Source organism: Amblyomma mixtum, chromosome 5, assembly GCF_055824585.1.
Source record: "Amblyomma mixtum isolate Tamu chromosome 5, ASM5582458v1, whole genome shotgun sequence".
Classification (NCBI taxonomy): Eukaryota; Metazoa; Arthropoda; class Arachnida; order Ixodida; family Ixodidae; genus Amblyomma; species Amblyomma mixtum.
In genome coordinates, this window is record NC_143016.1 from 69756502 (window position 1) to 69783278 (window position 26777).

The 26777-nt window shown below is 44.3% G+C and overlaps 2 protein-coding genes across 4 annotated transcripts in view; both read right to left on the bottom strand.

Annotated features, from left to right (window-relative positions):
• Window positions 1-2082: 2082 nt before the first annotated feature.
• Window positions 2083-26769, bottom strand: gprs (speckle type BTB/POZ protein). 3 transcript variants are annotated; one of them, XM_089544926.1, is made up of 8 exons: window positions 18238-21181; window positions 16885-17206; window positions 16406-16559; window positions 15513-15624; window positions 12683-12840; window positions 11158-11289; window positions 9419-9672; window positions 2083-6304 (listed from the first exon to the last, which is right to left on the bottom strand). In XM_089544926.1, the coding sequence occupies exons 2-8, from the start codon at window positions 17076-17078 to the stop codon at window positions 6148-6150; spliced, it is 1161 nt and encodes a 386-aa protein (XP_089401052.1). In that variant the 5' UTR covers window positions 17079-17206; window positions 18238-21181; the 3' UTR covers window positions 2083-6147. The 3 variants fall into 3 exon arrangements, with proteins under 3 accessions (XP_089401052.1, XP_089401051.1, XP_089401053.1); XM_089544925.1 differs by having other exon boundaries at window positions 2083-6319; XM_089544927.1 differs by lacking the exons at window positions 16885-17206; window positions 18238-21181 and adding an exon at window positions 26517-26769 and having other exon boundaries at window positions 2083-6319.
• The window catches only part of LOC149342570 (uncharacterized), a 38747-nt gene continuing 34498 nt past the window's right edge, over window positions 22529-26777 (bottom strand). The window contains exon 9 of the mRNA XM_089544924.1: window positions 22529-23916. Coding sequence (XP_089401050.1) covers window positions 22604-23916 — 1313 coding nt within the window. The 3' untranslated portion in view covers window positions 22529-22603. The remainder of the gene's footprint in view (window positions 23917-26777) is intronic.

Consider the following 26777-nt stretch of genomic DNA (forward strand, 5'->3'; position numbering starts at 1 on the left):
ATTACATGCCTTTTTGTCATTTACTTGATCCTCTTTTCTATTTCCCCCTTTTTATGTACCCCTTCTGCTTTCTTAAGCCCAGTATCTCTTGTTAGTTCATTTTTTGTTTTTTTTTTTCTCCTCGCTTTCTTTTCCTGTCTCTTCTTCCTTCTTACAGATCCCCCCACCTTCCCTCCTCCTGGCCGCCTGCGAGCCTGTCTGAAGAATCTGGGCACGCTGGACCCATCCGTTTTATGTTCATTTCGTACTTCTTAATCCTTCAGGGGCGTCTTGCTTTAAAAATCACTTTTACCCGCCCATCATTTGTGCCTCTCTTTTTTTTTTCTTTTTGTAACTGGTTTTTCTTAAAATTTCTCTTGGGCGTTGGCCCCTTTTCTTTTATGTTTCATTGGATCGCCTGCGATAACCTCTGGTTGGGTGCGGGCTTCCTCTCCAATTTTTTTGTTTATTTTATATTATTTTATTTCAGGAGAGTTTACAATAAAGGGGGGTCGTCTAAAGGTCAAACGTGGTTACCGCCGGGACCACGCTGACGGCTCAAAACCTAGCGTAGTATTGCTTTCGCAATAAAACGGACGCAGAATGAAACCCCGGCTTTCTACCCGTACTCTTGCTACCGCTGTGGCAGTGAACGAATGAATATTTTATTGATCCACCGAGAAGGAGCCCCCACATCCCCGGTCTCGGCAAGCAGGCCTGGGACGCGGGTAGGGATTGCTCCGCAGACTAAGGACTAGTGAAACATTGTTGCTTCACAGCCTCAGCCGCCAGGCGAGTGACTTGCTGTTGGATTGCGGGGTCCTCGCTCCGCAATGGCAATGACTTCTTCGGCACCCAGCTTCCGAGCACGAGAACGCGGGATGAATCCCGGCTTTCCACCCTTCTCGCGACTGCCATGGCTGTGTCTTCTACGGCGTTCGACTGTCGAGCTCGAGAACACGGGATGTAATCCCGGCTTTCTACCCGCCTTCTCGCTCCTACAGCCAGTGCCTTCTAGAGCGTTCGGCCGCTGAACGCGAGTACGCGGAATGAGATTCCGGCTCTCTACCCGCATTAGCAGTCTTCGGCAATCAGCTGCCGAGCACAAGGAAGCTGAGTGAAATTCCGGCTTTCTAACGTTATGGCAGTCTTCTACGGCGTTCGACTGCTGAGCACGAGGTGCAATCCCGGCATTATACTCGCCTTCTCGCTACCACCCTGACGTGCCTTTTGCAGCGTTTGGCTGCTAAACAAGAAAACGGACAGAAAGCTAGGCCTTTTACCCGACTACTCGCTGCCGCCATGGCAGTGTCTGGCATCCAGCTGACGAGCACGAGAACTTGGTTCCACGAACGCGCACACGCGTTGAAACATAAAAGGCGCCTGTGTGGTGTGCTGTCAGGGTACATTTAAGATGCCCAGGTGGCCAAAACTATTCCACAGCCCTCTACTACAGTGCCCTTCTCATCCTTCTTTCCCTTACAGAGCAGTTTGGTGATGTTTGTTGTCTTTCGCGTCCGCTATTTTCTAGCAATGGCTATCGCCGCAAAAGCGATGGTGGCGGAAAAGGGGTTGTCCATGCATGCTCTTGCGCCCAAACGGTGCCGAGGACGTTGTGGTAGTCTCTGGCACGGACACGACCTTGAAACGAAGTTGTTTGACGCGGGACAAAGCTTACAGGCTTGAGGCGTAGACTCAACAGCACGCGATAATCAGTGTGTGCGTCTCTAGCTCGTTATGAGCTTCATCGAGGTGGGCAGCAAGAGTACTTTGTGACCTTGCAACTAGCGCCATCTATAAGCCATCCTAGACAGTACCAAGACAGAACTGCAAGCAATTCATACTTGCGTCTACTCTTGACGACAACAGAGACAGCAGTGTTTGCATGTTTTTTTTTTACTGTTCTCATTATTCACCTGCCCAGTTGCAGCAATGAGCTACAAGATCTCCTGTACTTCTGCTTCGAGTAAGATGTGATGCTCAAATGAGCACTTGATGTGACTTGAAGGTCTTTTCCTTTTTTAGATTGGTGTGCTTTGGATATAGTAGCTAGGTTTGCGTTGCACACCAACATTGTAGCAAAGAAAGTCATGGGCCACAGGGAACACTTTGAAGGACACACTTTATTGTTACTCTTACGGTTACAAAAATACATTTCTGGGAGCCGGAACAAGATAACTGAGCTACCACACAGTGTTTTTACGAGACAAGAGATAAAATTCCTCAAGGATGAAACAAAGGGGTGGACTACTCCGGGTACCAGGTTGCCACAAATGCTACGTGTATACGCTTGTCAAACCAACCCATAGTGCTGATCTTTTGATAATGCTGACACTTCTGAAGCACAGTGCATCTTGTGCAGTGTTACTTGACAAGCGCTTTAACAAACAGGCTACACATTTACAGCAGTAGAGTGCCACTGGGCTCAGACATGCAGTACACCATACAAAGCACAGCAACAGCATATTCATATTTCAACAAAACAACGTGGAACACGTATTTCAGAAAGCTGGTCATAAACCGTTCCTGGTGAACTTGGTGCATATGTTGCACTTCCCATCTCTTGCAAAAGCTGCTGCTACCAGTCATCCTCTCTGTGTGATCTTTAAAGTTTTGTCTGAGTGGCAGGATGGTCAAGGGGGGCAAACATACGGGGTCACAAAGTAATAACTCGATAACATGCAAACACAGAAACTGTGCAATATTTTGTGGCATCAAATTTTGGCTGCACCAAACATTGGTCAGGCTGACTATAAGAATGCAGTAAAAGCAAAAAAAGAAAGCAATAGAAGCAAAGAAAAAGAAAATGAGTATAAAGGTCTATTGCAAGAAGAATACAAACATGTGCAACTTTTCAGTAGCCACTAGGACGACAAACATACAGAGGCTGACAAACCATGAACACATCTTTGTTCTTAAGTTGCGCTGTTGATGGAGAATGACAGCTAAGACAATGCGATGAAAGACGTCTAAGGGGGTTCCGCTAATGCAGCTACGTTATATCACTTTCGAGTCCTTGTCTGCGTGAACTGCTTAAGCAGTTTACTAAACTAATAGAGCTAAGTAATACACTCAGAAACAGGGCGGTGCGTACAGTGGCATACATGCATGTATTCTACAGGGATGACTGCTGGTGCCTGAATATGGGCTGAACACTTGATGCTGGCAGGAAGACGCCTCAACTATTTTTCATGTCTTTTTAAATATCTCTCTCTCTATAAAACTAGCCAGTGATAACATATCTGCAGACATACCAGACACTGCAGGACAGTATTGTATCACAGCATATTGAAGAGCTTCTGATTAAGGCATTGAACTACAACCAGTATACATATGCATATTTTCTCTCAATGAAAAACCTGGATATAAGCATGAGGCATAACAACAGATTTAAAAATAGAAGTTTTTCAAGCACTACGTTTTTTTATCTTTAATGTGGCTGCAATACATACTGCACAGTGTAATGTATATGTACAGCTACTATGTGAGTAATGCCTAACACTATGACGCCTCAAGTATCTTTTGGAGCTTCAAGATAGGCTGCATACAGTGCTGGCTTTCACATAGTTAATCTGAAGTACAACATACTGTCGAAGGTGTAAGATGTTTAAGATGCAGCTTGAGCAATCTTGGTGGTAGGCCAGGAATAGGTGAACTGTGGTGATTGAAGCTTGATAACTAGGCGCACTTTTGGGCTACAAATTTCTGGAATTTGCCGCATCAGCAGAAAGTGGGCGATGTTTCATGAAATACATGTACAGACTCAGAGATATGACTATATCATAGAACATATATTTTACACCAGTACGCACACTCAAAATCACTGAAGAGCAATGTCTTGTTGCCATGGACAATCGTGGGCCCATAAAGAAGATAGTGCCTACATAGCGTCGTTCTTTTTAATTACTAGACTACCTGTTTTTAAGCAGTTTAAAGTAGAGGTTCTCTTGAGCTGATAAAAGAAACTTTAGACTTGTTTACTAGTGCAGCAAAAATATATATTCTGGGTTCTGTGCAGCTTAATCAAAACAGTTTTAACAAGTGATCTAGGCCAGTTGCTGACCACGATCCCAAAACAACTTTAATGTATGTGAACTGCTCCAAGATAAGTGAAACGACACGATTAGATACCATGTTTTTGTATTAGAAGTGTGTATTTCAAGTGTGAAATAACAGAAAAGTGACATGAAAAAAAAAAAAAAAATCAGAGGCTGATTAGCTGTTAACATTGCAGTTCAAAGGACTGATCAGTTGCATTAATACGGTCACTGCCTCACAAGTTAAAGCTGAACAGAACTGAAATCTTTGGCTGCTAATATCAGAGTGCCTATCTGAACAAAAGTAATAAGGGAGTAATTACTCATTGACATCCACCAGAGTGCAGCTATACGGCTAAAGCTAAAGAGAAGCTAAAGCCATGAGCTAAAGCAAGAGAAGAATCCCTATTTCAAGTATCTATCTCGACAAAATAACGCAAATATCTCTATTCACGAAAAACTCCAAGCACATCGTAGGCAGTCCACAGCAACAAAACATGACCCTTCATGTGCAGTGTCTGTAGGGCTTGGGCTTCATCAAAGTGACATGCACACACTACACCTTTGCAACTGTTTTCCAACACAAACAGGGCTGGCCACTGTAAGGGGGTTCACAGCATGAACGGCTGTGACCTGGCGATGCATAGTAGATCCACATCTATGCAGCAGCAATGGCAAAACTACAATGGTCTGGGGAATAACGTGACGGAATAAAGCCCTAGAAAAGTGAAGGGCTGGGGGAAGAAGTGCAATGCTCTTCACCAAGGGTGGATCAGGAGTATGCCACAACAAGGTAAGATGTGGCGCTGGGATGAAATATTTTTTGCAAGATGTTGCGACGGATTTCTCAAAAAGAGACAGAAGCGTTCTGCTTAGCTGTCCCAAGTGCCACCCGCTGCCACTGTGGGACATAGTGAACCAGCTCCTCGCCACAGTGCATTATTAAAGCGCTTTGGTCAAAAGTTGTCTGCCACTGGACCACATCTAACACTCGCCTCACCATCCGTGAAGGAACACCTTCTGTGAGCTGCTGTTCCAACAAACAACATCTACAAAAGGATGCCACGCGTTCATGAACCTAAAAGTACTATTAAATCTTCTGCACAACTGTTAGCTGCTGAAACTTGTTATACTGATCTACCTGGTAAAACCTTGTCTCTAAAAACACAACTACGCAGAGAGCTTTTTAAAGCATGTCAGCCCACAGAACTCCAAAACTAATGAGAACAGCAAGAAAAAGTGGCTTATTGGGCATTTTATAATTTTAAACTCAAGTTAGATAAAGGCCCACTGCTGTGGATAGGGAAAGTGAAAAATAAGAATACAGAGTTTAAGCTGAGTACAGATATTCAGTTTAGCCTTACACTGCAAGTACTTCTTACTGAGCCTAGGAGTGCATGTAACAAATTAAAAATCGCATTTGGCTCTCTCAAGCTAAAAGCTCCCTTTCTCTTACTCAGTGTAAGCACTTACGCAGTGTGAGAGTAAGCATGGCAATATGCAACCATTTTGCTGATAATGGAAAAGTGAAACAGCAAGCATTTCAAGTAAATCACTGGGCAGCAGACAAATAAAAAGGACAGCTTGCCAAGACAAACATAGGCCTGAAATGGGGTGGAAAGGAATCAATGCATTTAAATAGCTTGTTTTACTTTTCTGTGCACACCTCTAAAACAACTTCCCAGAAAAGTTAACACAGAGCTTTCCATCCATTGCTGCTGCTGTACGCAAGCGTTTGCTGAAATAATTTTGCTCAATGTCAAGCCCACTACAATCCTGAGTGTGTCCTTTTTCTCCAATATACTTTATTAACCAGTGGATCTAAAGTAGTTCAGTTGTACATCTTGTTAATCTGTAGCATGTATATACTTTGTTTGCAGCTCATCCAGTGCATTCTACACATCAGTCCTGCATACACTAATGCTCTCAACAGGCAGTGAACCGGTACGCATAAATAAACAAGCAAGCAGAAGAGAAAGGGGGCAATGCTGAACAGACAGAAAAATCGCACTGCACAGGAAAAAATTCCTTTGCGGTGTCCTTGAAAGTGACAAGTGCACATCTGTACGGCGGTGAGGCGAGCGAGTGGCAAGAGTGCAAAGCACCCCTTTCCCCCGAGAGATGGCCCTCCTTAGCTCTCGGCCAGGGTCTTGCTGCGGCGGTAGGGGCGGGAGAAGGTGCTCTTGCTTCGGCCCCTGGTCTTGGTGTTGGCCTTGTCCACCTCAGCATTGATCTGGTTGTCGCTTTCGGGCGGCTTCCCGGGGGACGGGTCGGCTATCGACATTGACCTGAGGGGCGACACGCTGCGCTCCGCAACCCCGACCCCGTTCGCACAATTTCAACAGGGACCCTTGGTGCAGGTGCCATGCACGTGGCCGCATCCAAAGAGCAGGCGTGCACGGTGCAGGCGAGATTGCGAGTGAACCAACCACACACATCTACGAGTGGAACTGAACGTCACAACCAACAGTCAAGAGAAACTTGTCAGTAGTGCATCATCGATTCTTGTAGTTAACTTACTAGCACTGACAATACTGCTTAGCATTCCTAATCTACTGCAAGTAGTGTATATAAGAAAAAAGTATGGACAGCACAAGCAGCATCTGACAACTGAGCAGCTGTGAACAATTGAACGTACATGGAAGGCACGTTAATCGTTCTCTATTTCCCTTGTTTGCCATGCTGGGTACTAAACAAATTTTTGTGTATCCTTAAGTGCCCAGACGTCAGAAAGCACTAGTGGTCTTCACCTTTTGTAGCTGCTTTTACCTGCTGAACACTACGAATGCGTTCACAGTTGCCTATTTTATATGCACCAATTCCCAATGTGTCTAACAGGGAAAGTGTGCCATGTACTCTTTGGCTAAACTTTTAGAGCATGTTTGAGTGCCCTCAAAGTTATAGCTCTCGGTGAAATTTAAACTGCAGACACCATTCAAAGCTGCAAGGCTAGCATTGCATTAAGTGTGAAGGTCTGTGTCCTAGCTCAGGAAAAACAAAATTTGCCCCCTTATCTTAGACCCCTACCATTAAAACCTCATGATTAAGCATACTAGTGCACTAATGCCAAAGCTATTAGGCTTTAGAAATAGGTCTGTGAAGGAGAAAGATATGCTTGAAGAACTATAACAGAATAAAAGGGTTGCAAGTGATAGCTCTATTTTGTGGTATAAAAATGTTGCAAACTTACATGAAGTAAGAACGGCTTTGATGGTTGTGGTTTTTTAAATATATTTTGCTAATAAAAGAGTCACATGCACATACCTACGTGTGTGCCAATTAGTGCAAGCTACCTATGACTGATGTCTGCTAACCAAATGTGGTGCTGCTTTAGAGACATGCACTTTGCACTTAGTTGGGCTCACAAGATGTGCTCTAAAAAACAACAGAAGTAAAGAAGCTAGGCCAGAACTGTATGCCAGCTGCTTGCAGTATATCAGTGTAATGTGCGCAGTATCAGACTGTGCTGTGCCCAGCTTGTGCAAGGAAGCAATGAAAACTGGTGCAATTCTGCAACTAAACAGAATGAAGCCAGCCTCATCAAGACCAAAATCGCTGTCAGCTAAAGATCCTATAATCCGCTTACTTGCCAGCCCCATGCAACTGTCTGAGAAAGAGCTTTAAAAGCTAAACTATTTATAACAAAGGCCTCAAGACATTTGGGGCAAAACAAGGTAAATATCTAATTTACTATTTCATAGCATTGTAATGGTGTTGTCCGCCTGACACTTTATTTCTGCAAAGCAAATATGCTTGAGGAAATGTATCACTAAGAGGATTACAAAGCTGAACAGGCAAGTCTTGCAGTTCACACAATGTATCAGCACGTTTGCTGCACAGGTATTTCTGATAAGACATCTCTAAGAATAACGCAAGCATCACCAGCTTGGATTCAGCGCAAATATTGAAAAATGCTGCTACTGCAACTTGCTTCTCACATGCAGCACATGCCTTAGGCACTAACCAAACATAAGCGAATGAACTGCTTGTGTGTCATGTGCACATCTATACTAAATGCAATTCAGAAACACACCGTTTAGATGTGCTGTACCTTAAAGCTATTAGGGGTAAAAGAATATAAATAGGAACAAACGCTGGCTGCTGATTTTTGTCAGCTCTGCTCCATGCCTAAGAAGGACTTACATTCTGTCAGAGTAATTGTGTTGGTTTCTAAGAACCCTAAATGTGTAAGCACACTGCAATTTACAGCGCTCTCAGCCACAGCTATGATCATTTACAATGTTTTTCACCCCTTGTCTATGCTCAATAATACACCAAGAGGAAGACATGAGGCAACAGCTTTAGCTATGTGCCAAGTTTGTTAGTAATTCTCCAAAGCTCTGCCATGTTGACAAAGCAGTGATCAAAGACTTAACCTTGCAATGATGGCTACAGTTCAATGAGCTGTTGAAACTACTGGAAAGAGCAATGCCAAATTACAGCTATAAGGGCTGGCAACTGCAAAGTGTGCCTGCCACATGTGAACTTATTGTCTTAAACCCAAGGGGTCCTCCGTAAATGCTGGCACAACAGGGTAAACGGCTTCTAGTGCCTAAACTTGCATTATCAAAAGTGCTTTCGGTGTTATGTGCATGTTTCAGTGCGACAAAGTGCACCACATATTCTTGTGTACAGGGTCAATGAAAAGAAACATGGAAGACTACAGTGCGAGACTCAAAGCATTTTTAAATTCCTAAATACCAACCTGAACGATTTATGCCTGTTCATTAATGACAAAAGGAGACAGAGGATAGTCTGCCCTAATCATTAACAAATTTACAGCAACTTAATAAAAGTAGAGCATTATAATTCAGTTCTCAACACTTGAAAGCTGTACAAGCTTTCTCATATCTCTTTTTATTACTACTGCACACTCAAAAGGCGGAGATCAGCTACGGGCCTAGTGAACCGAAAGTGCACAAAGCAACGCATAAATAAGCCTGCATATATTTAATGAAAACACTAAAAGGTTGCTTTGCGTGCACCCCTCACTTATCTTTGTGTAGTTCCATGCAGAAGCAGTGCTTTGCAAGCCATTTAAATACTATGCATTTCTAATTATCACCTGCCTAGATGACTGGACATAAATAATAATCACATTCTTAGGTGAATCAAGTGGCAAAAGAGTCCAGACAGTTTATCAGTCTTTCGTCAATTGCACCACAAAATGGCATCTATGCATGGAGAAAAAGGCTACAAGCTAGGACTGCACCTAAGAAAACTCCTTGAAGCATTTTTAAGCAGAAAGATGCTGGTCGTAGTGCGAGACACTGGTGCCTGTGCTTCTCCCACTACTCCAACCACTACAAACTGCACAGTTGCAATGGTGAATAAGGTGAGTGTGCCTAAAGCAACAGCGACTGAACAATGGTGGTGCCTGCATGCTGCAAACTGCCTCGTACCTGAATATGGTGGACCGGCGGAAGCGATTGGGCGAGCTGATCTTGTTCATGTCGACGCTGGAGGGGTCGGCCTGGAAGGCCAGCGCGTTCATTATGATGTGGTCCGGCACCACGCCCAGTGGGTGCACTTCCCGCATGATCACGCCTGCGGGGATCTTGTAGAACTCGATGCACTCCAGGAAGTTGCCCATCACTTCCCGGAGCTCCGCCTCCGGCATGGTGTCACAGTAGCGCTTGCTCCAGTGCACGGCAGCCTACGCCCAACCCACCGAGGGAAGAGGTGTTCACTCCTCTGTTTAAGTAGCTCTTGTGCACGCTGACATGCTCTTCATCTACTAAGCCAGATGTTAAGGGCGTGCCAGATGCAGATGCAATATTGCTCAGTTTTGTTCCTCCTCTTTCACTGAGTATCTAGCAACTCTTCATCACAGGATGAAACCTCAATTACTCCAGTGCCCAATGAATACTAAAGTCATCATTTGCTGCAACCAGTTTTAGACTGTGCTGCAAGATACAACAAATACGTCGTAATATCAAGCAGAGCTAAAGCAAACAAAGCTGCTGGTCAAGTGGGCCCCCAAAAGTTCATGTGAGTTGGGTCTGTTTTCTCTACTGCATAAGAAAATGCATTTTTTCTTTCCTCAAGCTGGTTAAAATTAACAGCAATGAAAGTGTTCGTTCTTTTGCTTGTGCTTCCCTTTTTTTTTTTTTCAGCAGTACATTTTATTAGAGGAACCCTTGAATCAGCGATGTTGGTGAAGAAGTCTGCGGAGTGATGGAGTATGAGGGGACGTGCAAAAGCTGTTGCATGGGAAAGGAATTAGCTGGTGCGGTGCAGTGGGTGAGCATTTGCAGCTAGAACGCACAGCGGTGGGAGACGAGCTCATTGCTGCATGGCGCGAGAGTGCACAGCACTAGTGGCAGCATGGTGTGGAAAAGGGGAGTGCCAAGCCAGAGCGAGTGCAGTACTGAGAGAAGGAGTATCAGTAAAAGGAAGCAATATCGCACACTCAGCAGTAAACATTCCCCGCTCCCCCCCCTCCCCCCTTTTTTTAACTGAAGCACTGTATTTTTCATTTTTCTCTCTTGGCAGGGAGTCCATGATTACATGTATTCCCTTGGTCATCTCACTGGCTACTGTGCAGTTTATCAGCTTAAATGCAAACCTATCAACCAGTCACTTTGCTCTCAAAAAGACTGCAGGTCCTTGGGCAAATAGCTGCCTCAAGTAAGCAATGTTAGCTGCGACTTCTTGAGTGCTTGTTGAGACATCACTAAAATATTCCTTACCTGTTAAATAAGAACCAATCACAAATTTTCTGAAAGAACATTGCACTAGCTCCCAATTTTTTTAATGAACAAAGTTCAAGGAATGCAATGTGCAAATAGATCATTAGTATTTGCAATAAATCATTAAGTAATTATGCGAGTAATCAGCATGCAGCAGAATTCACATTCAACGGAACTGCTGAAAAGATTGCAGCCCTTACATTTACAGTTACATAGCATTTGAAGGAAGTTCAAGCTCTCACAAGTTTTTGTTTCATCACAATATTTGTGTGTGCATACTCGCAGCACATAATCTAAAATCTTATCTTCATAACAATTACATTACAATCACATTAAAATTATCTACTGAAGGCTGCAGCAACAGGTCACTGCCATCTTTTATGCAAATACTAACACTTCTTAACTGTCATGGAGGATTAAAACAACCACAGCAGGCTGATGCAACATACCTGAAATTTGGTGAGCTCATCAGCTGTTAGTTCTTCACGGGATAATATGAGCCTAACCACATGCTCTGGCAAGAGTGCGAAAGAGCCAAGGCTCAAGACTTCATTGCCATGGTTGTCAACAAACTCAAGCACCTAGATTAACAAACAAGATTAAAAGGTGTGAGTAACAAATAAAATGCAGCCTGTCAGACAAGCTCGTTGCATAGTAAAGCAAATGACAGCCGTGATCTCGGGTAAAAAAAAAAAAAAATCTCACTGCAGTATGCCCACCACACCCCTAAATTTCTGCAAAAAATGGCTGAAACAGCAGATTTACCCCCCCCCCCTCCCCCACACACATGCAAGCAGACACACACGCACGCACGCACACACGCATACACACGTGCACGCACGCACGCGCACACACACACACGGCAACATAAGAACAGCATCGAGTTAATTAATTATTCACAAATTTCTATGCTTTGCAAGAATTTAGACTTCATACATCAAGACTGCACAGCAGAATGATACACTGCCAGCATGCTGAAAACATTAAAGTAGTTTACCGTACACACAAGTGAATTCCACTCGCTGTCATGTGCTGCAGATATGTTAGTGCTAGAACTGTCTTGACTATTACATATGTGTTGCTTCACAGCTCTCACTATTCAGGAGGCACAGGAGGATATAAAATACATGGCGATACCAAGCAGTATAGCATAAACCACCAGGTGTGATATGTACCAAATTGACTGGCGGTACGAAGATTTCTTATCGCTGCTGCCTGCTTATTTTTTTTTATAACCTAATTATTTTTTTTTATTGTGTCGCAACAATGTTGCTCCAATACTGTACATCATGCTGTCTTTCTCTCTCCTACACTCAACAATGGACTACTACTACTTACAGCTACACAAAGGCCATCATTTTCACAAACCCCCTCCCTCCTCTTGTTGAACAGGATACAGTATTATATAGAAGACGACGAAGACTACAGGAAATAAATCCTTCTTCAATTCATTTGTCTCGTAACATTTGTACTTTCACTCGTAAAATGATAAAAGCACTCAGAGATGCACTGAACATGAATGCAGGCAGGTCCTGAAATGCTAATATGTGAGATGGAAATGCAAGCTCTTCCACAAAATAAGAGAATATTTGCTATTGACACCCATCTGAGAGCAGTTATGTAGCAATAATAAAAAGCTACTCAACCTTGTCCTATAGCTTTCATTATAGCTACATGGCTTAATTTGCACAGGCGAATGTTAACTTTAATCACTTCCTAGTTTCAGTAAACTTTAACCCAGGGTGATTTTTTGAAACAAAATGAAATAGGATATGCTTTAGTGCCCCTTTAAACACTAGGAGTTTCTCATTTCTTAATATGATTTGTAAAGAAACAAGCATGCAAATTTCACTTTTTTAGAACAGGTTCTAGTAAAACTCACAAAAAAATATATATAGATCAGACATCGTTGGAAAGAACACAAAGGTTCTGTACGCTGGTTGTTGACAGCACAACTTAAATAAATGAACACACCTTCTGGACAAGTGACTTAGTGCACTTGTACTGGATGTAACGTTCTGCTGATGCCAGCAGGGCACACACTGTGTCAACGCTAATGCAGCACTGGACAAATCCCATGCAGCCCTTCCTCAATTCTTCCAGTCCGTAATAGTCAGCAGCATTCATCAAACCTAAAGGTGGGGCAAGAAAGGATAAAGCTCACATTGTGCTACTAGGAAGGCAGCACCACAAACTATGAACCACTTGAAAATCATGTTTACTCTGGGCTTAACAGTCCCCAGGTGCCTCCGACTCCCACCTATCCACTTGCTGTTCAAAAAAGCATGAAAGCATAGACAGAAATGAAAAGACTCAGACTAGATGCAGCAAATTAGAAATTACCTGTACAAGAACTAAAACATACAAAACGTGACCAAACTGTCGTTTTTTTTCTTCTTCTCTCAAATCAATTATCATGTAAAAATATTTATACTAATTTTCAACTGACCAATACCGCAAATAAAAAAAAACGTACATCCCCCCATGCTTTCGTTGTTGGTAACTGTTCGTTTCATTCAAACTGAAATTAGCAAGTTCATGTTAATAATACGATGGAGCTAAGAATAATAGATTTTGTAACACTTTTTTTAGAACTTTTTTCTAGTCCACAACACAGTACAAGTCAAACTGTAAGTATTCCCACTGAAAACTTCCATAACGTAAACCTCACTGACCATTAGGCACATTCTACCACCCAGTCGGTTCGCCAACGCAAAACCTCACAATTAGATGCCAATGAAACATGACATCAGGGCTGTGCACTAACACTATTTTTAACTCTTTTTAAAATAAACTGCCTGAAAATAAGTTCACTGAAAAAAAAAAAGGGACAGTAACTACACACAGAGCACTGCATGCATTCTATGCTTATATACTAAACAAGTGTTATCCAGGCTTTTTTTTTTTCTTCTTTTTCTACCTTCCCTTCCACTGCACATTTACAGCATGTACCACTGTGCTTTCACAGAAATCCTGCTGTGTTGCAGAAGCTAGAGTGTGTGTGAAATACTCGGAAGGTAAGTTCCCAAGGCCATTCATGTTGCCTAGACTATCGGCTATCATGACTGGCTGGCCTATACAGGGGTGCCAGCCAATGACAAACCATTATGTGCAAGCACCTTTGTGAATAAGCTCCACAGTACCAGACAGCCATCATAGCTTCCATAATTGTGAATGGTTGTAATCGGTGGTACATAGGTGTGCTAAAGAGAGGTGGGGGGACAAGGGGGCATTGGCCCTCCTAATAGACTTGGGAAAGGGGGGCACAAATTTTCTCATATTGTTCCCGCTGCCGAGAAGACATGACAGGGCGCCGCCATGAGCTTTGCACTTCCCCATTATGGAGATGTCTGAGCACGAGCATGTACAAAGTATAATGGAGGCATCATGTCTGTGCAGGCCACTGAAAGATAACCTGCTCATACAAGCAGCAATCTTCTGCATACTGTTCATGAAGTGCATTGTTCTTGACTCTGTGAATCCACTCAGTGAATATTTAACATGAGTGCCAAAACTGCTTGAAGGCAACTAGCATAAGTGCACCCTTCAGCTTTCGTGTGTAGCGTTCAAAGTAGCACTGCAACTTTTGGTGCCTTGTGTGTGCACGTTTAAAAAATTAAAACAAACTAAATTACACATGTGGAAACGGCTTATGGCAGATGAACTTGTCTTCCATAGCAGCGTTAAGAAATCAGCTGTGCAATTTTGACTCGGTCAGCGCTTCTAATAATCTGGCTTCAATGAGCCTTCCCTCAAAAGAAGTTTGCTCAGTTTGTACTAGCAGGGACAAAATTATTCAGGACACATTGGAAAGGAGTTTAGCCACATAGGTGGCATGTCTGACAACGTTCCCCTGATTTCACTACCTCACATCAGAGCACTTAAAACCAACTTTCACCTCTACAAGTGCGGTCTTCAGCCACCAGCTATCAACAGAGCTATAAATTTCCATTGCCACTCATTCATGCATCCTCGACTTTTGTCCCCTATAGCACATCTAAAGACTCCCTGAATAATACAGCATGTAGTTCTTTAGTAGTTTAACCAATAAGGTATCAAATACTACTATCCTAGAAGGAGTCTGCAAAAGAAACAATCACAAAATTTAGTTCCGAACCTGAAGGCAGCCACCAAGAAAAGTTATTTGCATAGATGCAACACTATAAGTATTAGCAGCAAGACTGCACAACAGAAAACTAGGTTCTAGTGAATCTGGTGTATCAGAAACCGGTCTGATGTGTCAAGAACACAATTTTCCCAATGTCACACAAGCTTCGTAATTTATGCCTGCATAATATGGAATAATTCTGAGATTGACAACTATTGCTTTTCAGGCCCTGAAATGTACCAAAGTAACAGAGTTAAAAAAATAAAAATAAAGAATAATGTCTTCAGTCTGGTTACACAATTTTGCACAATTCCTGGTAAGGTCCTGGTGGAAAAATACATGCTTCCTCTTTGCTGTTCTCTAACTTCATAGGCCACTAGGCAACTTTGTGAATGACTGCTTTCTTCTGTTAAGTACTTCTTGTAATTTGAGAAGCTTTCAGCACCAGCATAAATACATTACCAAACCATCGTCCATCTTCCACAATCTAAAGTGAAAAAGGAGCTAACACACAATTTCGATAACTGGTTACATGCCCAACTAAATGAAGTAAACAACTTCCCTAAGCAAAATAACTAGCAAAGGCAAAGCAGAACCGAAGCTCTGCTTGCCTGCTGCAAACCAGACATTAGGTGCAAAGCTGGTGCAAACTGCACACCAATGAACAGAAAAATAAAATCGAGAGGTTGCACTTACCCAGGAGGGTTCTGGCTTGCAGTGTAACACAGCCAGTATGTATGTATTCAATGAGTTGCCTAAATACATCAGGCTCAAACTCTTCTATGATCAAAGTCTGGTGTGTCTGTGGCTGTAAAAAGGGGCCAGCTCCAATGATCAGTTAAACAGGCACGACGAGGACAGATGCAACAAGAAGACCCTTACTGCACTGGTATTAGATGTGTAAGGAAGGCCACAAAGGCAGCCAAATAAAAAGCTAATTCCCAGCAAGAAAAGAAAAGATAGCCAGAAATACACCACAAAAGCAAGAGGACAGAGGTCCTAAATTGCTCCGGTTCCAGAATTTTTGTATAATTTTGATACAAACTGATTGGGGAATTGTCCAAACTATGTCAGAACATGTACCAAACCTAAGAGCACTTTTCTGAGAAAACTCAGTCTAAACAGGTGTAAATAACATTAGAGAACCTGATGGAACTGCTACAACCTACCAAATGTATGGTGTTCAGTATCTTACATTGGTGAAATAATTCCCAAAGACAAATATATTGTACAAATTGCAAATCGACAGAAAAAGTGCTACCCTCAAGTCTTCCTCCCCAAAAGCAAAGCTATGAAAACCTTCGGGGTAAAGTTAACTCCACAGATGCATAATGGGCTACGTCTACTGACAACTAAAGCTTATAATATAGAACTAGCTTTTATCGCTTGTTCTCACATGCGACTAATTATCTTTTGTAAATATATGGCATGCAGTAAAAGAAAAAGAAGAGCTTATGGTCATCCAGAGATAGACAGCAGAGTTGTGCTCTGCCAGTGTTAGCAATGTCCATTCTGGAATAGTTACAAAAGAAAAAGAATGTTATGCCAAAGAAGTGATGCAATTCAAATATGAAGGACTACATACTTACCTGAGGAAACTGTATGTTCAGCATAGGCTCACTGCTTCTCTTCAAGAACAATTTTAATTTCGTCTCCTTGTTCAAGTCCCTCTTTTTTGATGATGAATCACGATCGCGATTTTGAACTCCTTGAAAGCCGCCATACAGCATTTTGTGGAATACCCTTAAAAGAAAAGTGAAGAGAAAAATGCGCACCATCATGACCTCGAAAGCTTGTGACAACGAGCAAACAGAAAACGGTGTCAAGTGCCTCCTAGGCCTAACTTAGGATGGTGAGGATTGGGAGACAAAAAATGTCATTTTTGGGTGTGCCAAGACCAATGAGCATGGGGCAAGGTCTGCACAGCGCAGAAACAGGGCACCAGAACAAAATTATGCACGAGATGTAAAACAAAACAAAAAATAAAAAGAAGCCACAGCAGTAGTGAGGCTGCAGTCGTAGCCTTCACACCACTGCAGCTTTTGTCGTGGAGTGTTGGTGGTGTTACCTGCTCCGTGCGGCCAGCACGGCCTTGACGGCACAGACGGGCTCTCTCGTGTCTCCCACGAGAAAAGTTACATCACAAAGCTCGGGCATACTGGCCAGAAACTTCATGTCTTCTGCCAGTCCAGTTTTGTTCTCAAAGACCGAGTAGTCGGGCTCCTCTTCGGTGCCAACAAGGTCTTCCGCCATTCCACTCATGCTAGCCCTTTACAAGCCAATCTCTCTTTTTTTCTTTCTTCAGTGTTTCCCAAAGCCCCCTTTTTCCCTTTACTGTATGTGTTGTCAGGGTTTTGACTAAGGAAAGCTACTGGGGTGCAGAAGGTGCTCTGGAATGAGACAAAAAAAAAGTACTTGTAAAAACATGCACATAATAGAATGTTAGATCTCAAAGCACATCTTGCATGAAAATAATATTCAAATGTGTTATTAGCTTATTATCAGTGAAGAAATAAAACAAGGACTGCACATTACAGGCACAAGTGCATGGCAACAGGAAATGTATGTTGATCTCAAGCAATGTGCACAATTACAAAAAAGGCTTCAGACAGTCTATGGAATGTCTATAGACTTCTGTCTATAAAGTCTATAGAATGTCCATAGACAAAAGTCTATAGGCAATACAAATGCCATAGACAGTCTATAGACAATCTATAAACTTATGGCCATACACTTTTAGTAGACTTTTGTCTATAGACAGTCCATAGACTATGAATAGACAAAAAGCAATATATATAGGAAGTCAATAGAGTGAATAGGAAGTCTATACACTGTCTATAGACCATTTTTATAAGTTGCGTGTATGCACACACACAACTTCTCTCTGAAAGATAAGGAAGCGAGTCATTTACAGCTGCAGAAATTCTTGAACAAAGCAGTCTGAACACACCTTGGCAAGCGTTGCCACTTGATATTGCCATCACAACATATCAGCCTGACACATTAGCCACAAAATTATGGCGAACTTCACAGTAGCTTTCTGCGTCAATGACAGCAGTCTTGTTATTAGTCAGGAAAACAAGAATGGTTTCAAGACTAGATCAGAGGCCCTCAATATGCTACAGTCGTCCCAATGGAGGCAAAACCACTTGTTCCCACTAGCCCGCGGCCCCAGCTCACTGCATCATGCCGCAGGCGCGGCTTCACACACCCCGGTCGTTAGAGGTGAAGACTGCTTCATCACTGGCTTTCAGCCGCTCGGAAACGCGGGCGCGCGCGGGAGGGTCGCGATTTCCCAACACGCCTGCAGTCACTGCCCAGCCCCCGCACGTTCACGCCATTCGGCGGCCACCTGATGAGCGCGGGGCCGCGAGCACACAGCGGGAACGAACAGAAGACAGTGCCCACGCGGGCTGCTTACCGGAGGGGGGCCGACGCGGCTAGCAGCTCGGGCCACAGGCTATGGCATGTTGCCTTCCTCTTCGTGCCGTCGTCATCCACTGCGTGGCTGCACAGCCTGCGGGCCTAGAAAGTCGCCTCCATGTCGTCAGTTCGTGCGATCGTACGTAGAGTGCGGCGGGACCGAAGTCGTCGCCATCGCCGGCGACGTCTCGAGAAACGTCAGCGGCGGCGGATCGATCGGTGGCCGCGCGCGCGCACAGCAACACCAGCCGACAGATGTCAGAGTCGCGCGGGGCGCGGGAGAGAGCGCCCGGCTGCGTACGGGCTCTGCGTCGTGTTCGGAGGCATGTCGGAGGCGATGGCCCATTTCGATGGCGATTCGAGTGGAAATCAGGGTGATGAGCGGCGGCGCGCTCTCTGGGGTCCCTGTCGCTCTGCCACGGCTGAGCGACGTCCGTTCCACGCACGGCTAGCGAAAAAGAAAGATGGGAACTGTGCGAGTCTGCATCGGACGTGTTTCTGATCGATCAAGGGAGCGCTCGAACGTCAGTCCCGTTGCCAGCCGTGCCGCCCGCGCGATCCAGCCACGCGAAAAATCGGTCCACTCTAACAAACTCGTTAAAACGGACCGATTGGACGGCTAGAAAAACGCTTCGGAGGAGCGAGGTTTCTGAGCGTCAACCCTTTGCTGACGAAGCGCACGCACCACTTCATCTCTGTTGCGCAGTTCAGTTGCTTTATTCCAAGAAATCATGATCGTGCGCCATTCCGGAAACACGCGCTGGCCCATTGCCGGCGTTAGCCGCACGAATAAACGTTTAAGAGAATAAAGCTTTTTGAATTCTCCACAAATGGCGGTGCATTTACATGCGAGATGGTTGTTCCCGTTGCGCAAATGCTAAGCGCGGTGTTGAACACTGGAAAGAGAAAGGAAGTATCAAAAGCCCACTGCATGCACTGTAAGTCCAGAAGGCTTCACAGCAGCTATTTACTGTCCCAGGTGACGTACTGCAGTCAAGCATGAAAAAAAATTTGCTGTGGCTTAGCTAAGGTTAAGCCTAGATAAGCGAAAAGCTCTCGCTGCTTTTCAGCCAACTCCCAAGCTACCACTTCTGGATCGGTGTTTGTGCGCAGTCTGACTGTTGCTTCTTCTTCTCCTTCCATGGCGAGTGCCTGCGCCTGTTCTATGGGCAAGCGCGCCTATATACCCAGGCTTTCAAATGTGCTCTGCGCACGGCTGCGGCGAAAGGTCAAACGGTGGCGGGGATGGCCGCCTCTGCTATGGCCGCCGCCGCCGCCGCTCACACGTTCTCGCAAAGCCTTGCGAAATAACCTTCTCCTCTTGGGACGGCGGCGGCGACCGCGCGGCAGCGGCGAAGGGTAAAACGGTGGCGAGGAGAAGCGGCGACGCTCAGACGACGGAGTCAGCGCGCGGCGGCGACAACGGCTGCGGCAGCAGCGGCCACCTGCGCTCCGTGTGACGTCGCTTGGTTTCGAGCATGCGCAGCTGTGGCTAAAATTGATCACGGCACACGCCAGACCCGGTGTTGACGAGCCTAGTGAAGCTTTTCGCTTCAAAAGAGGAAAATTCAGCGCAAAATCTTTATCCGCTAGTGTACAGCATGATTACATGTTCATTTTTGTCCTGGTTCTGACAAATGCAGCCGGCCTCATGCAATCTAGGGCACAGAAGCATGACAGAGGCCGTGTTTGTTTTTTCATAGATTAAACAAAAAGCCAAATAAACAATAGCATGCACACAAGAATAGACCACGAGAACAAATACGAAACAAGGAATGGCAGAGCACATGTCATCTGGACTGCTCAGCATTCACACTGCGCCTGTCAAGGGTGCCATGTGCCATTGGTATTATTGATAACTTGAATGATGGGATTAATAATGGCAAGTTGGTTGGTGCTGTGGATGACAAGTAGAGCTGCAGGACTAGGCTGAGGATAGAAAGAGAGGAAGGAAAATGCCGCTCTCTTGCGCTTCTTGCTAGGCAGCATCCCTAGACGTGCTGGTCTGAGCAATGCCCAGGGTTTTTTTTTTTTTAATGCAAGCTGTAGAGGTCTTTCCAAGGAGCTGGATCTCAGCATTACAGTGCTGACCAACCTGCTGGCACATGTGAGACAAAAGGCTATGTATGCATTATCTGTTTGTTTGCAACAGTCCAATGAGAATGTTCTGCCTCATATATGTGAACAGAAAATTCCACTGAGCACACAGTAGCGCGCGTGCACACACACACGCACACACACACACACGCGCGCACACACACACACACACATGCACGGACATATATATATAACCCTAAAACTCATGCCTAAAGTGTGCTTGATGTATATGTGTATATGGACGCAAGTAATGGATGTAAAGCAGGGTAAGATAGTCTGTTCACACATCCAGCTGATTTTTGCCAATTGCTGCAGGCCATAGGCATCCGTTCATTCAAGCGGCTGAACACCTCACCAGAACACAATGGCGCTTTGTGCCCCTCAATTCTGAGTGCCACCAGCAATGAATCGTTTAAGAGAAAGAAGAGGTAAACAGCAATAATGTAAAACAGGAGAATGCACAAACACAAACACACGTACCAAGGCTCCATTCAAAGAAAACGCCCATTGTTGTGCCACACTGCGTCACTTGCGGCTAAGATTAACCAGTGAACTGTATCACTGGCAGCGACAGAAGGGCAACAAAATATGCAGCCATAGCAAGGCTGCAGTGCAAGAATGTTGTGCATTCGCACACCTATGTAGTGCACTTACCAAAAGCTCTTTGGTCACTTAGTGTGTGATGAGAACAACAGTCAACGAGCCAGGCAGTGGTTCCACTACAGCATCCTCCTGCTCTAGACATATAGAACACGTGGGAAGCACTGCCCTTTAGTGTAGTCTCCCAACATCCAGACTACAAACAGAGGCCTGGCCACACCCAGCTTCAAAAATGTTCTGATCAAACACCGAGTGGCCAAAGAACATTTGACAAGTCCGATATACTTTCTAAAACCACCAGCTAAACAGCTTAGCCGCAAATGACAGCATTGGCCAGAAATGGTGATTTCTTTTTTTAGTGCCCAAGAGAAGACAAAGCCTTTTCTAGGGGGAACACCCACCGTCTTTATTACATCAACAAAAAAAAAAGAAAAAGAAAAAATCGCGATTCTGATTTTGTACGGAAATGGACACGAACATATCTCTCCAGCACAAGGCAAGCAGCTGATCTGACATTACACTGACGAGATCTGGTAGGTTCAGTCACTAGCGAGACCAATGATAACGCGCCAGACAATGCAATATAAAGATAGAACCGCTCTGTGTACACAACGCGTGAGACAAGAAACGACGAGGGAAGTCAAGCATGACTTGTAGAAGGTCAAGGTAACCTTTAGTCATTTGGTAGGCGTTATACAATTCATTCAGTGTGTGGCTAGAAAGGTTACACAAACTACAGAAGAGACAATCCAGCTAGGCTGCAGTAAATGACGGCACCGCGTGCAGGAGGAGCAGCGTGCAAGTCAGCTTCTACAATAAACATGAAATTTTCAAGCTGACATCAAAATGCTGCAAAGTTTAATCGCTGGATTTTGCACTGTACAAGTTAAAAATGGACCTCCTACTGTCAGAATGTTGAGACTAGCCACCAACAAGATGCTGACGCAGTGGTTTTTTGTACAATTGTCCTTTTCCTTTGATGTGTTTGTTGGACACTGCCTTGAAACTGATTTCTTTCTCTGGACCAAAAGAAAGGTAGAGAGAAAAAAAAATATCCCTGCAGCTGAGTTCTGATGAGCAAATATATGGCAGCCATCCTCATGGTACTGCTGTTTGCACAGACTAGTAGTCAGTGCATGGCGTGAATAGGACAGCATCTATGTTGCCCTATACACAATCAAAATGTTTCTTTAAGATGTGGCATGCCACAGGTGGTAATGCTGTACACTGCCACAGGGATTGCTCACATAAATGGAATAAAGAGTACAGGAAACACGGTTCAGTGATCTACAGGAGTTAGTAGAACTCGTATTATAGCGCTCAAGTGCTGGACTGACCACACGCAACACAATAATAATGCACTTCAATGCATTAATAATAATAATGCATCTAAGTACATTTTCTGTATGTCAGTGCACTCTCGACTTCATTACCATGCTTCATGCAGCTCTCTTTTCCGTACATACTAATAGGTAGACTAAGATGCTTGCCTCACTACAATAGCTCATCCTTCAACATGAACAAATGTATATGACGCCTGCACAAGTACCAATACGTAAGCAATGAAAACAACTGGGGCATGGGAGGTGATCGCAAAGGAAAGAACACTGATCCACACATTGGTACACAATAAAAGAATGTCTTCATAAAGGGTCATGCACGTGCAGTTAATTATCCGGGCTTGACATGTTGTTCTTGCCAGGCCGTGGTGGAGACGGGTTTCTCAGAAGACCACCCAACTTGTCGGGTTCAGGGTCCGATCCACCATCCTTTTTCATCACTGAAGTTGGCGATGATGGCGAGTACTTCTCCTTGGCACTAGGCCCACTGCTGCTCGTGTCCAGCTTCTCAAAGTCGATGTCAAAGTGCAGCAACTGGCCAGAGCCAGAGGTGGTTCCTTTAGATCCACTCTTAGTGGTGCCGTTGAAGCCGTGCTCTTCGTCAAGAGCCTCCAAGTCAAAGTCAAAGTCTATCACCTTCTGTGGCTTGCCAAGTTCCTTCTGGGCAGTGGCTCTGGAAGGTGATGGTTTGCGCAATTCCTCGTCGGACGAGTCATGCCCTTTGGGCAGCAGTTCCTCGAGATCTCCGCTGAATATAGAGGCACTGGCAGTACCTCCAGCACTGGGTTTGGTGACCAGTTCTTTGAAGGTGTCCTTGAACATCGGTTTGGATGCAGGCACATCCTTTGAGGCATCATGTGGGAGCCTTGATAGGTCGTTCAGTGAATCTCCAAACAGAGCGGAAGTGCCCCTCGACTTTGGAAAGTCATTTAGGGGCTCGGCGAATGATGAAGGCCCATTCTTAGATGAGACCTCCCCGAGAGTGTCAGCCAGATGGTGTGATGAGGACCGGTCCTTCTTAGAGATGACTTCTTCAAGAGCATCATCCAGGAAAGTTGTAGCTGGCTTGGGCAGAAGGTCTTTCATGGGGTCGCTGAAAAGCAGACCCCCGGGCTTTGGACCTTTACTTTCACCGAAGAGTGATCCTGGCAAGCCGGTCTTGGGGAGCAGGTCCTTCAGTTCGTCCATGAGACTGCTACTGCCAATCTTTGCAGATGTTTTCTCTTTGCTAGAGGCCTTTCCCTTGTGCTTCTTGTCCTTGGACTTATGCTTCTTTCTCTTCTTGTGGTGTTTCTCGCCGGCGGAACTGTCCTCACTGTCACTAGAGCCAGAGGCTTTCTTGGAATGCCGGCGCCGTTTGGACTCCTTCTTACGGCTGTGCTTGGACTTCTTAGAAGATGACACATCAGTGCCACCTGCAGCAGCGCCAGAGTCCTCCGATGCTCGGCGTTTCCGCGAGCGCTGCTCATTGTCGCTGCCGTCTGAGGATGATGAGCTGCTCGAGTTGCTAGAGCTGCTCGACTCATCTGAACTGCTGCTCGATCCACTGCTCTCTAAGCTGGACCCCTTCTTAGATGCCTTCTTCTTGGCACTCCCACCGTGTTTCTTCCGTTTGCGGTCTTTTCTTCGCTTAGCCACATCTGATGAATGAAACCAATGATTTTTCACTCTTTCAGCTTGGTGCTTTCTCATATTTAATATATGAACATTGAAAAAATAAGATACACCAGAAAATTCTGGTACTACATAAATGACAATGAAATGGCACTATGCAACAACACAATATTGGCATGCACAGCGGTGGCATCAAATAACAAGCAAGTGCTTTCAATGAGCGAAACGCTGATAACAAATTTGTTATAGACAGTGCAATGTGCAGCATGGCAATGACCACACAAAAATATGCAGCCAAAGGCTCGACCTGACAATCTCCATCACAAGAACCGTGTGCACAAAGATGCACCAAATTCTCATCATTAAGAGTGAACCCCAGAAATGTGCAATAGGAGAAAAATAGTACAAGAACATAAATTTTGGAGCTTGCAATCCTGCACACTGCATTTACCCATAGCATGAAGGAAACTACACTTGTTATTATAAGTAACGATGACTTCAACAAAACGCAAGGAAACAAAGATATTTCCTTAATGGATGTGCACTGCATAGAAAATCTAGAGGCCGCACATTCCCTGATAGTACACATAACACCTATGTGAATTAAAACAAGGTCACATTGACTGGCATTTGAGGCTGTGATATTCCATACGATACACACACTATTTGCAAGAACTCTATATGAGGTCAACAATTTAATAGCAGAAAATAAGACCCGAGGCATTCTTGACTTTATACTGCGGTTGGATACAAGTAAAGAAAAAAGCGGCTTTTCCCCGTCAAAAGGACCCCTTTCCAGCCAATGGTGTAGGCCAATCCTCATGAACCGGCTAGCGTGACCAGTGTGACAATGCATGGGTTGGCGTGACAATACAGGGAGGGAACTATACCCTTTCATCCACTGCTCCTTGCTCTGTCACACTAGCAGGTTCGTGAGAATTGACCAACGCCATTGGATGAAAGGGGGTCGTTTAAAGGAAAAAAGCTGCTTTTTTCTTGACTTGTATCAGACTATAAGAAGTTGCAATTCGTTGAAATTGCGAATTTCATTATGCAAGCAGGGAACAGTCTGAGACGACAGAAAGGATAAATAGCTGCTGATACTGTTTCACACTGCATCTGCAACACCATGCGAGTTGTAGTAGAAACTGCTTCCTTCAGGTAAGTGAGGAAATCATTCATGCCCTCCTAACACCAGCCACGCCTTGAGGTAACTACCAAGACTTTCACACAAGTGACTATACTCTACAATATGCACACAAAAATCAATGCAGCTGCACACCTCTGCCATGAATGAGGGCCCTAATCTTCTGTGGCAGAAAATTTCAAATTCTGTGAGTTGAGAACAAAGAATCTGCCATATTCCGCATGGAGCTTTTCGCTCAGCAGCGGCAGCTGTGCCTGTTTGCCCTTTTATTTTCCTTCCCCAGTCCCCATGGCTCCTTCACTGCCTTCTGTTTTTTCCCAATGGTCTGCACCACCTTCTCTGCACATTTGTAGCTATTTTATCTTGCCAGTATGCACCGCACGCTTTGCCTCAATGGCCCACGGTCGTCGAGAAATTGGCTTTCTCATTCCTCACCAGCCTGGTGTGTGAGCTCCCAGTAGGAATCTCAAAAGAAGGTAAAAAAATAAATAAATACAATTTATACAATGCTAGCAGCTTGGTTCAAAATGTAATACGAGGTGATTTGTACAGCAGATGATTCAAGAAAAAATAAAGTGCGATACGTTCACACAAATAAGCTTTTCACAGGCACCAGTACCATGAGTCTTCCCATAAAATATGCGAGCATATTGCTGCCAGAGCCACAGCGCTTCAAGTGCTATGTCAAGGCATTTTCAGAAGTTTGTTCTTACCTGGTTCTACCTTTCAAGAGGATGTTAGACGAGTTAATTAATCAAATTCCCATCACTGTATTTACTGATGTCAGCAAACACAATATGATATATATATATATATATATATAAGAAAATATGGCCGTTATCCCAATGCTGTACTATTTTTTGTGAAATCATGAGAAACTAGGGGCCTCAATGATGACTTTGACTGAAGTGCAAGGGGTTTGTTGCCACAGCGATGTTGTCAAAGCAATGTTATCTACCAATAAATGAACAGCAGTATAGCGTATGCTAGACATTTAATTAAAAAAACGGAATTTGCAATTCCTAGCAAAATGCTCTGTCAGTCCTGCCAGCCATATCAAGCAAACATGGAAAGAAATTACTTGGCAGCTACTGCTAGTTTTAGTTTCAGAAACACTGAACTCCCGACTCTCTTGACCTTGATAGCAGCATTTCGAAGGGCGAATGAGCTGAAAGTAGATGGTGCTGCTTTGCTTTTTATCAAGAGAGGAAACGCCGAGTGAAAATCCTACTAGAAAAAAAAAAAGTAGAAAATATGCCCACGGTGACTCGCTGTCAATGTGTAAGGAGGGCATGAGGTTTCCTTATTTCGAAAGTATAAAATCATACCTAAAGTGCCTCATGTGGCACACGTTTCAAGTGCACTCTCTGCCACAGGAGAACACTTGCAAACAAGTTTGCATGAAATGACAAGCGCAACATTTTTAAAATCTACACACACAAAAACAATGCAGAGCTAAATAAAAACAGGAGATGTTACCTTGCATGAGGGACACCATCCCCAGTGTTTCACAACATCCACCTTTGCCAACAGACACTCCTGGTGCAATGTTTTCAGGATGCTTCTATGTCAAATGCCGCTGGGCATGCAATGCCTTGAGATGCGCTTTTCGTAAACAGGCTTGTGAATGGCACCACATCTGTGGCTAGAGCTATTTTTTTTTTCATATTCACGGCATTCTTATTAGTCTAGAAAACAGAAAAGAAAAGAAAAAACAAACAAACAGGGTAGACGCTACTC

Bases quoted from the DNA above. Each gene is read 5' to 3' on its own strand.
- gprs (XM_089544925.1), bottom strand. From the start codon at position 17,078: ATGAGTGGAATGGCGGAAGACCTTGTTGGCACCGAAGAGGAGCCCGAC. The intron at 15,625-16,405 runs GTAAGTATGTAG...CCCTTTTTACAG, and splicing joins TGAACATACAGTTTCCTCAG to CCACAGACACACCAGACTTT. The intron at 9,673-11,157 runs GTATGTTGCATC...GGTTGGGCGTAG, and splicing joins ATGAGCTCACCAAATTTCAG to GCTGCCGTGCACTGGAGCAA.